This window comes from Anopheles moucheti, chromosome 3, assembly GCF_943734755.1.
Source record: "Anopheles moucheti chromosome 3, idAnoMoucSN_F20_07, whole genome shotgun sequence".
Classification (NCBI taxonomy): domain Eukaryota; kingdom Metazoa; phylum Arthropoda; class Insecta; order Diptera; family Culicidae; genus Anopheles; species Anopheles moucheti.
In genome coordinates, this window is record NC_069141.1 from 55,709,087 (window position 1) to 55,723,107 (window position 14,021).

Here is a 14,021-nt window from a genome sequence, read left to right on the forward strand (position 1 = left end):
GCGGCCAATCAGCCTGCTGCTGCGGCTGCATCCAACCAGCCAAATTGATTCTCCTAGGCAGCCTTCCGAAAAAGAGGGGATTTCCGGAAAGTAATAAGAGTACTTTCCGTTTCCGGTGTCAAGTAAACCGGCCGTAACGGTCCGGGTGTACGTTTTGTTTCACAAACCTTCGTCGAAAACCGGGCGGACGCAGTTTACACTGGGAAGCGTCCAAAAAAAAAACTGAGCGGATCCCTGCTCGACACTTTTCCGGAAAGGGAAAATGTGGTTAATCCCAACGCTCTGCCCCCAGATGGAAACGGGTAGTTTTCCGAGCCAACTCATTTCACTCATTTTCCCCAGCCTGCGGCTTACAGGCTTACAATTAAATTTGAAAATTTCGAAATAGAAAACCAGGAAAAATGGTTTGGAAAATGGAAAATTTTCCATCAAGCGTTTTATTTTTTCATTCATCGTTAAATTGTACCACCGAACCAAACCAAACTGATGCTTTGCCTTCGATTCATATTCGCCATGTTTACCTGCATTTTAGGAATTAATTAAAAAGGACAGTTTAGCGAACGGGTTGCTCTTTATTTGTTTTGTCGTTTTTTTTTCGCTTTTTGAGATGGAGACGAGACAAGCATAAACGGTTCCTTACTCGACCATAGGCGAAGCTTGTCGCGAAAAGTTTTAGGCAGCGATGGCAAATTAAATCATCATCGGTAATTTAGAGTGGAAAGTTGGGCTGTTGCTTGCATTTAAACATTAATTGCTCGGTGATTGCCATAATACGACGGCTCTATCAAAGCTGTGTAAGAAGTGAGAGAAGGCCATCAGAAATGGTTCATTCCTAAAGATTCATTTGGAAGTTTGACGGAGTTATACGGAGTTTTTTTTTTGTATGCATTTGTTATCTCATAAAGTGCGACATGGCTTTAAAAGTACCAATTACATTATATACACCGAACATTAATTGGGAGACATTTTCGACTCCGAATCGTAAAGGGGTATCTTCTAATGGGTGAACTCTGTCGTGTTGCTGGGTGCCAATCTCTACATAGATAGAGAGGAAGATCGTTTTTCTAATACAGGTCTCAACCGTTTGGTTAGTAATAATGTTTCATCCGTTAAGAGGATGCGACGTAATTCTCCAAAAGTGCCTTGCGAAACTGCTGCGGCTGACCATAGCGTATTGTAGGGACTACTTTCACGCATCCCACTCATTTATAATTTCAATCAAACATACACTTGTGGGGAGTGCAGAAAGACACGGTTTATTGGACTGCTTGTACAAATCTTAAGTACGTCTTGCTCGCTGAGATGTTCACACAGTAGAGAGCGTTTATTGACGACTGACGTCCCCAGGGATGAAATGAAGTTCGTCCTCACGAGCTCCGTTGATTAATCCGAGACGAGCGCTTGATTCAAGCTCAGATCAATGTAATACCCACTTCATGTAACGCTTCACATTCATACAGATACTTATAAACAAGCAAAGTACAACAAATACGTCACAAAGTCAAACACACTGAACTGCTAAGGAAGACTCAAATTGAGATGGAGTGATGGCGTTGATACGTCCGCCAGTAAGGCGTTGATATTGAATTGGCAACCATGAGCGGATAGGTTATATAGGAGAGTCCCCATCTTATCGCGAATTTGTATCGAGGGATCTTCCTATTCTTCGAACTGCCTTCAAAAAAGAGCGTCTTGCTTGAGCGTACTCCATCCAGGACTTTCTGGAGTCGACATGTCTTATGCGCTGGAGATGTGTGTCCACTAACAAATGATTAGGCCTCAGTCTATACATCATAAGGTTGCATACACGATCTTCGTAGATGCAAAAAAACAACTAAAACTATCAGGAAAATTTCAGATTAATCGTAAACTAAAAATCCTCCGAACTTCTTGACAAAATGTCCCAAACTAACAGAGTGACTGTGAAGCCCATAGGTAGGAGGTAGAACGAATCCATCGAAGCACCTTCCGAAAATGTTTGTTCTCACCGATTGGTCCACTTTGGCATTATGAAAGTACTAAACAATGAAAAAACGGTTACAGCAAGTTCGGAGGGATATTTTAAAGAGACAGCTTGAAGTCTAGTTGTGAATTCTGGAAAAGTACATCATATCATTTCATAAGAGATCATTAAATTTTAGAACAATTAATTTTGGAGAAGAGTTATCTGATTACGCGCTTAAGTTATTTACTTCTGGCTTTATTTCGAACCAGGGAGACTAATCATTTTGTTATTAATGCGATCGCTATTCACCAGTAATCTCATCTTGCTAGGTTAATTGGAAGAATGTAAAAAAAACTAGCCTCAATTACTGTGATCTGTACTCATTTTCTTACGTAATACACTCAGAAGGATTTGATCTCACATTAATCCTTAGCTTCATACGCACGACAGTGTTTGGAAAGCGTTTAAAACGTAATAAAACCTTTCCCTCTTACTACCGGGATTACGATAGCCAAGCAGCCGGGAAAAAACGGAGTAAAGTTTTACGAGCGTTACCTAATGGGTTAGTCTTGTTTCACCGAGCAATGGCACCGAGGACGACTTGAACCCTTTCCACCCATTAGACGTCACGTTCTGTTTTGGCAGAGTGATTGTACTTTTAATTGAACATCAACAGAATACCTGTGTCTGTTTCATCCTTGCCCGGTAGATGTGACAGCTGATCCCATTACTCACAGCCCGAGTCCTGCCGCTGAGTACTGTCACATTATGCCGGTGTTTCAATGGCACTAACTAATCCCTTCCTGGTGGCACCAAAAACTTCGTCTGCCAGTCGTCATTCATTTCATCAATCGGACCAGGAAGCTTAGAGTGAGCTTTTTCCGTGTATCCTGTATATCCTCATCTGTCCTTTATACAACTCAGTACCGAAGGGAAGAAAAGCCAGATAAAGTCAGTATAGTAAAACACCTCACCAACCCAAACGTGTGTCCTTGGGCAAGGTAAAGGTAACAAATGGCGCTACTATGTTCTGTTCCGCGTGCGGTTTTGTGTCCTTCCATTACACCATTTTGGTTTTGTGCATGTGTCGCTTTTGTTTTCATGCATCATGAAAGCTCTTGACCACAAGAACGCCCAACAGTGCACCGAAACCAGCAACCGAGTCCGACCCGGTACGGGCGATCCGGACGGTTTAATTAAGTTAACGTACGAATGTGTCAATATATCTTTGATGGCAGGAAAAACGTTTGGCAAACGGTGGACCCGGTGGGAAAGAAGAGGGACCTCGCCTCAATCGCCATTCGGTTAGACCCCGCCAAATGAACATCACTCATTCGTTCATGTGTTTTTGTGGCTTATTTGATGTCACTTTTTTTGGTCAAAACCACCAGGTACAGTGTTTTACGGGTGTACCTTTTACCATTATTAAACGTTGTTCAATGTGTGGCGCATTGCTACTGGCACTTGCTTCTTTTGCTGCCTGGCAACCAAAAGCCTGGCTGTAGGTCAAGAGTGGTAAAATTTTCAAATGTAATTGGAAAACTTTACACACCTATAAAAGCTTGCTAATCCTTTTCCAGCTGTTAGTGCGTGTTGGTATTATGCACCCTGGGTGCTCATAACTCAGAATCAAAAATTCATCATAAAGCTGAAACAACGTCGGAGTAAAGTTTCGGATGGAACGGATTGAATCTACGAACCACCGCTAGGAAAAGTTTTACCCATGCAAATCCATGGCTAAAACCATTCCAAAACTAAACGAAACTTGTGTTACAACGCGTGGCTAACAGCGATGTTTTAAAAATTCAACACTCTGTATAGCCATAGCCTCAGGGCTTCGAACTGTTTCAACTGACCAGCTAAAGATGCACGATATAGAAAAGGTGAAAATTCGAGTCAAAATGTTAATTAGATTGTGGGAAATGATTTTTTATGCTTCATATTTTATTCACTTTAGCGCCCATTGGATACCTTTAACCCAACAACTTGGGTTTGGGCATTGTTTTGGGGGTTATACAGAGCAGAATAAAACTGGAATTTAATTGGGCACTATTTTCATGCGGACATTATGCAGGAATATTGTTAGGTGAAGCTGGTTATGAAGAATATTGTTAGGTGAACACATGAATATATTTATTTATTTACTTATTTTAAATGTTATGCACTATTGTTGAGCCAATATTCTATAAAAAATTCTATCCCCAACTTTGGGACTCTTGTTGTCAGTATGTCTTTAACTGAGACATCCAGTCCCCTGTTATTTGCCGCTACTGCCTTCAACGGTGATCCTTTAACATCATAAAAGTCTTTTCAAGTCCACCGAAGGTGGTCTATATCACCTATTACATCTACTGGTTTGTACTCTTTAGGTGAGCGTTCAACGCAAAATGATTAGACATCAGTTTTGATATTATGCAGATGAACGCGATACTTTCAAGGGGCTCGTCAAACCTAGAATCGCAAGCAAAGATCTCCCGAGATTATTGGCATTCCATAGACTCTGCCAACAGGCAAAACAGAATTCCTGGGGAGAACGGACATAGTTGCGACAAAGAATAGGCCTATCATAGAAGTCAGCTTCAAAAACGCCAGGGTTTCCCAATTTATTCGCTTTAGCATTGCCAGTGTTGCCAGATAAATAAACATAATCATGAAAAATTCGCAGATCATGATAGAAAGTATTAAAAAAATAAATTAATTAACTAAAACACCTCTTCATCCTACCACAGTGCTACTAAAACCGATGCCATTCACTTCTCGTGTATAACTGTCTGCCACAGATGGAAATGAAAACAGTCAAGCAGTGTTTAACATCCTCCGAAAAGCCAACGACATCAGACGAGCTCAGTGCGCGTCATCTTCGTCTCCCTTTTTTTGTGTGTGCCCTAGACTCTTTCAGTAAAATTGCTCTACTTTTTTCCTGCATTTCAGGTGAACGGTGAATACATCACAGCCTGTCCACATGACGACGCGGTCAACATTCTCCGGAATGCTGGCGATATCGTGGTCCTCACTGTGAAGCATTACCGTGCCGCTACGCCATTCCTGCAAAAACAATGTAAGTTTCTGCTTTTATTTCGTTTTGTTTTTTCGCCATCCTCGTCCGTGTACGGATGCCTCCAAGCCAAACAGGCAAATGTCGTCCTTTCTGCTTAGTTACTCGAACGCCTCCACGATACGTTCAGACATAAAAGCAAGTCGGCAATTAGGGTAGGGTGGGTGAGCTTTTCCATACCCACCCCTGTTTTTCCCTTCGAATCGGTCATTTCACCAGGAAAAACTGGGTGAACGAATTGCGAAGTGGAGACAAAAACAAAACGACAACAAAGTGGAAAACGACACTCTTCAAGCTGAAGTGTTGTAGCTCAAGTTCTGCTGGGTACTGGCGTCCGCATCCCGCTGCGTGTATATGTGCAGTGCGAAGGATAACGCGTTCTACCTTCTGTTGCGCTTGGGTGTTTACGGGAATGAACTGTTGCGCAACTGATTCGAATGGTTCGCCGTTACCACAAACGCCTCTGAAGCACCCGAGCGTCTCCATGATGTAATTTCATCTTTAGTACTCCTTTTTAGTACAAACTATACATTGTTTTACAGTTTTCTTAGTATGTCCGGACATTTTTGCAGGAACGTCAAACTCATGTCCACTATATAGCGATGGTAAAAGCAATATTTCGAGATCTTATTAATTTTGTAGAACTATTACTAAAAAACTATTTTAATTTGTCTGTTTTTTGTTCAGCCTTTTTAGTGACTTTTAACTGAAATTTTCTGGCAAATAAAGAGTCGCTTTACTTGCCATATTTCCTTCATATAATACGTGCAGCGCCACGAGAGCTGACAAATTTGTCAAAACGGAGCTATTGTCACTACTTGTGAGCTTTTGTCAAACTTCATTTTGTAGAAAATCCACGACAAAAAGTTGACAGAATGCTGACAAAATTTTGCACCGCTTGCTAATTAAGGCATTATGTAATATTATTTTTAATCGGAAAATTATATTTTTTTTTGCATTTAAAGTACAAAAGCTTGATATTTGAATGAACTATAACTTATATATTTTCATTATACCTTAAATCTCTTAATATTTACACAAAACATAAAAATATGAAATAAGATATTTTTTTGGTAACAACTGTCGAAAGCTGCTTCGATTATGTGGATATTCTTGTCAATTTACTTTGTCAAATAGTACAAATAGTACTGCTTGTGTGCGCGGCAACGGTATAGTGGTTTTACGCAGTTGACCAGCTGATTTTGTCACTTGACAAATTTGTCAACATTTTGTCAACTCTCGTGGCCCTGCACCTAATGTTATTAGTCTTAGGAACCATCTGATGTTCACCGTAGTTACAATAATTTTATGTTTCATTTTTATTCTACTTATTTCTCGAAGCTTCTACCTGATATTGTACTATATAATATACATGAGTTTCGTTATATATTTCTTCGGAAATATTTTCACTTCCAGGATCGTTGAAGAATTGGAGGCCCTTCCTTACTCTCGGTAAAGGGACTCTCGATGTTCTTGAAACAATCGAGTCAAAGTTGATTATGATTTTAGAGTTTTCAGTAAAGATTTTTAATTGTGATTCTGTGACACTTATGCAACTCTTTCACTTTTTACCAGAAGCTAAACAATCAGTCCATCATTTGACTTTAAAACCATTGTCGTGTGTTTGCCACCTCTGTCGGACAGGGAAACTTTTTCATTCCAAACACTTTGCTAGTTGCTAAAAACTTCCTCTACCGGAAGCGGAACTCGCTTCCAAGTTGCCGGCAATTAGCTTCTCCCAAAAGCGATCCCTTCAGTTCTGCTTGTCCAGTGTTCAGGCAAGCGCCATTTATCATGCAGAAGGCACTCTCCGTCAGTCAGCTAGTTGGTGCGGGCAGTGGTATAGAACCTATCAGTCATCCGAACTGCACCTTCGGGGCTGCATCGAAAAAGCTGATTCCATAATTTATTTCATTACTTCTCACACCCACTACAGTAAGCCGAGAAACGCCCGAGTCGGACAATGATGCGACGTGCGCCGAGCTGAAGGCGGATGAAAATTGGAAATCGGTCAACAGTAGCCGACCGGTGTCCATCAGTTCCGAGCCGGAAAATCGATGGATCGACTTGGTTTCGGGTGCGTGTGCCGTTTGTTCGCAGCATGTTTCCACCGCTGACAATGATGCCGCTCGCTTCTGGATGATTGATTTGTTTCTTGTTCCCCGTTGCAGTGCCCCTAATGATGGCGTACGTCACGAGGTACATCTACGGCACGGACAAACTGCGACCGAATGCGTTCGAGGTGCGAGGACTAAACGGGACCACAACCGGCATCATACACTGCGACGATCTAGCCATACTCAGCCAGTGGCTAAAGTACATCACCGACAACGTGGTCGGACTGACCAGCCTGCAGGTAAGGTGGTTCGTATGCCGTGCATCGGGCGCAACATTGAATGTTGTATCATTGCTCTGCAATCACCAGATGAAGCTGTTCAACCGAAACTTCCCCGTCGGCGAACGGATCGAGTACATGGGCTGGGTGAACGAGGGCGTCATCAACAATCACATCTCCTGGCAGAGCTACAAGCCGCGCTTTCTGGTGCTGAAGGGTACCGAGGTGATGCTGTTCGACTCGCCACCGCTCAACGTGACCGGCCTGACGAAGGCGAACGTGGCCTACAAGGTGTACCAGACGATGTTCCGCGTGGTGAAGGAGTCGGAAACGGTCGACTCCCGGCAGCACTGCTTCCTGCTCCAAAGCTCCGGTCACGAGCCGCGCTACCTGAGTGTGGAGACGCGCCAGGAACTGCTGCGGATTGAGAACAGCTGGAACGCGGCGATCGTTACGAGCGTTATCAAGCTCGGTGTAAGTTCTTCACATCCTCGACTCCGAGATGAATGGGAATCCCGCGCATAACACACGTCTGTTTCGTCTCTCTTTTGTGTAGCGCAAAACGTTCGCCGTGTCCCACCACGGCAAAACGGGCGGACTTACCCTAGACTGGCAGGCCGGATTTTCCCTAACCGAGGGTGCGGATGCGGCCGTTATCTGGCAGTACAAGTTCTCGCAACTGCGCGGCTCCAGCGATGATGGCAAATCGAAGTTAAAGCTTCACTTCCAGGACCACGAAACGCGCACCATCGAAACGAAGGTAGACACGACCTTGTTTTTTTTTTGGTTGCTGCGTTCACGCTTGCTTTCGAGCATTTTTTGTTGTGTTTTTCCGTTTCGTTGTTTTTTTCACATTTTCCCGGGCGTTCATTTCCTGCCATCTGCACTTGACACCGGGCGTTTATATTTCGAATTACGATTTTGACTTTTAATTACGGCTTCGGATGCTCGGAAATCTGCTTTCGGGTTTTTCGGGCCGTGTAGTTTTGGGTTGTTCCTTTTTTTCCCACCTTTCCGTTTGCCCGTTTTTTTCTTTCAACTTTTTTGATTGAAATGTTGCTTCCGTACCGTTTTGGAACGATCCAAGTTTGATGCTCGCGTATATGCCTGCCGTAAACAGTGTTGATGCTAATTTCGGTTTCTTTTTGTCTTCTTTTCTCTTTAACGCTTCACTCATCCATATTGGTACCCATTGGTTATGTCCACCACCGCCATTACCATCATCATCGTCATCCACCCCCCCCCCCCCCACCCCACCCGCCAACCGCATCCCGCATTACGTGCTCGGCGCAAAGGAGCTCGAGTGTCATGTGCTGCAAAGTTTGCTGTTCTGCATGCATGCCTTTCTGACGGCGAAAGTTGCTTCCGTCGATCCCACCTTCCTGAGCTCGATCCAGCAGGCCTAGAACGGTAGGTCCGGCGGATTACTTCCCAACCGGGGGTGCTGTGATGTGCTTCTCGACCGCACGGGACAGTTCAATGCTGGGCGTCCGGCACCGGACGGGACAACTTTCCCCGTTCCCAGTTCTGCGACTGGTTTGCTCACAGCGAACCAACCAAGTGTCCCGAGGTCGAGCGTCAAATGCACAAACCTTCAGGATGCTGCCCTGGGATCCCTCGTCCGCGTGGGATAGCCATTGTCAACCGAGAGCTTACAGACTTCAACGAACTGACCCCAGATGTCATCGCGCAATACGATTAATTAAACGATTATATACCCATCACCGTGCTGATGTTTGGAGGGAACTCGCGCCACCTTTAAATTCGATGGATTCGATTAATACACCCGGAGGGAACCGTCCTGCCGTGGAGACGTTTAGCTTTATCCCGCGCGCCGGTAGCATTAGTCTAGATTGTTCGTAAAAGCGAAAGTAATCGAGAAGAAATTTATTCGTTGGCACATACCCGCATCAAGAATAGCCACTTAAGGATAGGTTTCATTCGTTGTGATTGTTGGCTACTGTTGTTGTCGAGCGTTGGAAGAAAGCTCCCGGGAAATATTGGGTTCGATTAGTTTAGGTTTTGTTCTAGTTTAAGCAACAAAAAAAAAAGATGATGCACGTGCAGACAGTCAAACTGAAGCGAATATTTGTACAGAGTCACAGAGCGTTGATATCTTCCCGCTGCACGCAAGAATGTCTCTCAAAAAGGGTTTTGCACCGAAATACGACGGGTCCATTTCTACGCAAGATCACCTCTTGAAGATCTTCCTTCTCCCGTGTGAGAAATACCATTACTATATTGAAAAACCAACTTCATGTGACCGTGGTGACTTCCATAAATCCAAAGAGAAACGTTAGAAAACTCCATTCCACACTCCAACCAGTTGTGGAATTAATACGTGACCGAATGCCCTGACTGACTGACTGACGAACTTCCCCAACGCGTGCAACGTGCCGAGTCCCTGGGCACCCTGATTGATGGCAGTAATTTTCATTGCGAACGTTCCTTCGCTCGTCCATCAACTAGCCCTCCGTATGGGCCTCCACCAGCTAGAACCACTTGGAGCACCAGCACTAGCAAACCTTGGACCACGTAAAGCGATTTACACGGATTTAATTGCAAATCCACCAAGAAGTAGGACATTGTTAGCTCTGTTGTGGTGCGTTCCACATTGGCAAAGTGTCGCGGTGGAGGTGTTGTTAATTATTAGGTCACACAACATAACTGAGCTGAAGGATGGATAGGCACAGGCGGTGTAGAATTCCCACCAGGCGTTTTGAAATCTTCGCATGACGGTGAGTTTGACTCTGTTTTTTTGTCCTCCAAAATAGTGCACAAAGTCCACCATCCAAAAAACGAACCATTTAGAATCGGCTCGCTTGTACAGTAGAAGGGGTGGAACAAAAGGGCAGGAAAATAATGCCAGCAGCACCATCAACATCAGCTCCGATGTTTCTCAGATAGTTTATACTATTAGACGCACATAATGTTATAGCAACCGTACTAACGTAACGCAACTCTTTCAGTGCCGCAAACCGAGCACACTGGAAACATTTACCCACCAGCAAACAGCAAAAGCAAACACGTTTAAAGTATGTAGTACGATATTGGGAGATTAAATCAAAACCCTTACACTGTCACTTTTCCCTCCGCCGAAAGCCAGATGTAAACTCGAAATAGAACAATTTAATAACTACGCCCAGTAAACTTGGTAGATAGATAGTAATGGCAGGTAACTTCACCAATTTTAACAAACTCTAAAGCAAATGAAAAGGATAACAAGTTGAAAAGCCGAACAGCAACAGTTACAAGTAAAGGTAATTAACCTAACGTCTACTAACCGGATACTGGAAAACATCTAACCCACAAATAATAATATTACTACTACTACTACTACTACTACTACTACTACATGCTACTACGTGCTGCAAATCCATTACCAATATAGTCAATAGATCAAATAGCCTAAAAGGAAACGACAGAAAGAAGCAAAAATCAAATTACAAAACTCTAACTTTGCTGGAGGAAATTCCTTTGCAAGTTCCAAAGCTGTACATGAGTGTAACACACCATCCATCGGAATCTGTTACACTAACAGGGCACAACGTTAACTGGGTTACAAAAAAAAATCAGAATAGTTAAATAGGCAAGTTGCATTGCTATGAATTAGGCAGATAAATGAAGAGACTTTCCCGCCTGGTGAAGGCAACTGCGCTTCGCTTATCAACTTAGTTGGTTTGTTCTTTGGTTTGAGTTCATTTCTTCCTTCTTCTGCATCTTTCCACTCTGCGCTTCGAGCAGCATGGTATACATCTATTTAATGTGTTGGTTACTTATTATTGCTCTGAGCAAAAGTTAATAGTTTGGTTTTCTTCTATCTACCCATCTTTGTTTTGCTTTCTTCTCTCTTTACTTCCCATTTTCTTCTGCATACTGTCTCCTGATCAGCTGAATTTTATCTTTGTTTTTTTTTCTAGATATAAAACTGCCCAGCCTTAATTGTAACAGAGCAAAAAAAAAAAAGAAAGCAACAAAATTCAGTATTGACCCTGAGTGGCCACGTAAGCAATGTGTAGCCTCGAAACAAAATACGATGCTATCTAAATTGGCATTTTCTTTCCTAAACGTTAAACCACCTCCATTCACATCAAACATCAACTAATTATATCGCTTTTTCGCGAATTACCGATGAGGCAATTACTTTTATGTGTCTTATAAAGCAAAGAAAAAAAACGCAAATTAGAATGCATTACGATATGGAAAGGCAAGGAAATATCAATCGTCGTCTTGCAAGTGCACACTGAACTGAACTAATTTAAAATTAGTCTAAATGTTGTTTACGGATTCTCTCCATATTGGCATTGGTGATTAAAAGCGGAAGAGTTACACACAGGAAAAAAGAAAAAAAGAATATTTAAAACACACCTTTAAGCTCGTGATCCCATTCTGTGCTGAAAGTTTATCTTGGTGAAACCTATCTGTTGATACTTATTGCTTTAATTGAAGTGCAAAAGGAAAAGAAAAGGACACGGTTCCTTTCGCTTTGCAAAACTTCACGCAACACACATATACTGTTGGGTCTGTTATCGTCGCGAAAGAGTTTTTGGTGCTTGTTAATATGCTGTTCCCCGTAACATTAAAGCTTACTACCGTTGATTGCACAAAACATTAGAAAATTGAGTAAAGCAACACAAATAAAACAAAAAAAAAAAACACACAAAATACTTGTTAAAACTCAGAACAGAAATCTATTTTCGCAACATGCTACTCACATGTTTCTCCACATTCGCTTCTGGTGCTGTCGCACCAGGTGCAGTATTGTCTTTTAAATTTGCTAAATGCGCTTCCGGATGCGATTGGAGAGTTGTTGTATTTTTTTTATTAGCGTATGTTAAGGCTAGTCTACTGCAAAAGCAACTTAGTATGAATGGAAGAGAAAAGAATACTATTTCGGCGCGTTACTACCGTGTGGATGGTGATAGTAAGGAATGTAAGTTCTTTAACATAGTTTGTGGAACTTTTTTAGTGGTTTGGAAATTTTGTTAAAAAAAACAGTGTGAGTTAAATCCATATTGGTCAGTCCACATGGACAGAGCTCTATTATCACTCTTTCGATATTTTTTTTAGCAGCTCACAATGAACTTTTTTTTAGTTGGTCCCACCACCATATGCAGACTGATAGCAACTTCCCTCTTTTGCACGGGAGTATTTTGTTATCTTCACTGCTTTATTGTGTTTTATTTTACAATATAATTTCACTTATCACATCCACACCGTAATTTTATCTCCAACAGACCAACAAATGGCGTCAAAAATACAAAATTTACTGCTAGAGAAAGTCTACCACTTATCATAGTGAACAGTCACGAATAAAGTAATACATCTAAAGTAGGTTTGGAATTTTACTGAAACAGATTTTGCATTACTTCATTAGCCGTGTTTTGTTTTGCAAAATGTGTAAAACGTTCAAAACTAGGGTGAAAATAAAAATGCGACTAAACTATGTAAGGATTGTCTAATGCAATACAACACCGGATAATCAAATAGTGTTCGTAGCGTGAACACAAAATTTGTATTTGTACGTTATGTATGTGTATGCGTGTGTGTGATAGTATGAGAGGGAAAGAAAGGCAGTTCACGCGAAAAAAAGGAGCTATATACAAGAAGATACAAAACATGAATATTTAACGGAAGGTCTATCATCCCATATATTTACACGCGAATGATTTCCCATACACATTCCCCGACACGCCACGCACACATACACGTATAGATGATCGCAGGACATTTGTCCGGTTTGTTTTCCTTCTAAATCCTCTCTCTGTAACGACAAGCATGTGTGTGAGGTACGATCGATGGAGCTTCTCTCATTTGATCGCATTTAGCACCCGTGCTGCGTACGTAGAAGTTGTGCGGTGCGATCGAAACGGCCCGAATCACACCACTTAAATCTCTCCAAACACGGAGCTTGCTTCACTTACTCTGGTATGAGCATATGCACATTCTTCGAATGCACTGCCGCCCATTTTAAGCGGCATAATATACCAAAAAAAACATACACGATCGCACATACATACAAACATTAGGCACAAATGATAAGGATAAGGAAATTGATTGAACATCACTGGACGGTGACAATGGTAGAGATGATTGTGTATTAGAAACCCAATTCTAAATCGTGTTTAACCACGGTGGTTAAACAAAACCGAACCAACCGTAAAGTTCTGCCAGAACAGAGATCATACTCTAAGTCAACCATTTTTCAATAGGTTTAAACGTTAATAAGTTAGCTAGGTTTTGCTCTATGTGCACCACCATCACCACCACCACCACCACCACACCACTTAAATTAGCTATTCATTTCAGTTAATTTTCCACGTCTATGATAAAAGATCGCGCAAATGGAAGCAATGGAAAACCCAAACTGAATGATGATGCTCAAATAGACAACAGTCGAAGCGCGGTTTTCTTCTTCCACTTTAACTGGATTTTCCTTGGCGATCCATTCGGTGAATTCGTAACATCCCAAAAATTCTCACAGGAAACGCGCTCGTCTGGGAGTGGGTTTTTAAATAGCTCCCCCCCTTGTTAGTTTAATCACGCGCGCCCATGGACTTGCGGAAATTGAATCCCCAAAATAAAAAAAAACACTGTAAAACTGAAGTGCAACGTAACGAGGCGCAATGCTAAAAAAATCCGAAACGTAGCGCTTGATGCATGAAGTTTATAAAGTATTTCTGGGC

The 14,021-nt window shown here is 42.2% G+C and overlaps 1 protein-coding gene across 1 annotated transcript in view; it reads left to right on the forward strand.

The window, feature by feature from the left end:
* Positions 1-10,616, forward strand: part of LOC128301652 (gamma-1-syntrophin) — a 57,457-nt gene extending 46,841 nt beyond the window's left edge. The window contains exons 6-11 of the mRNA XM_053038237.1: positions 4,877-5,003; positions 6,937-7,077; positions 7,172-7,356; positions 7,426-7,809; positions 7,892-8,095; positions 8,631-10,616. Coding sequence (XP_052894197.1) covers positions 4,877-5,003; positions 6,937-7,077; positions 7,172-7,356; positions 7,426-7,809; positions 7,892-8,095; positions 8,631-8,741 — 1,152 coding nt within the window. The 3' untranslated portion in view covers positions 8,742-10,616. The remainder of the gene's footprint in view (positions 1-4,876; positions 5,004-6,936; positions 7,078-7,171; positions 7,357-7,425; positions 7,810-7,891; positions 8,096-8,630) is intronic.
* The last annotated feature ends 3,405 nt before the right edge of the window (positions 10,617-14,021 follow it).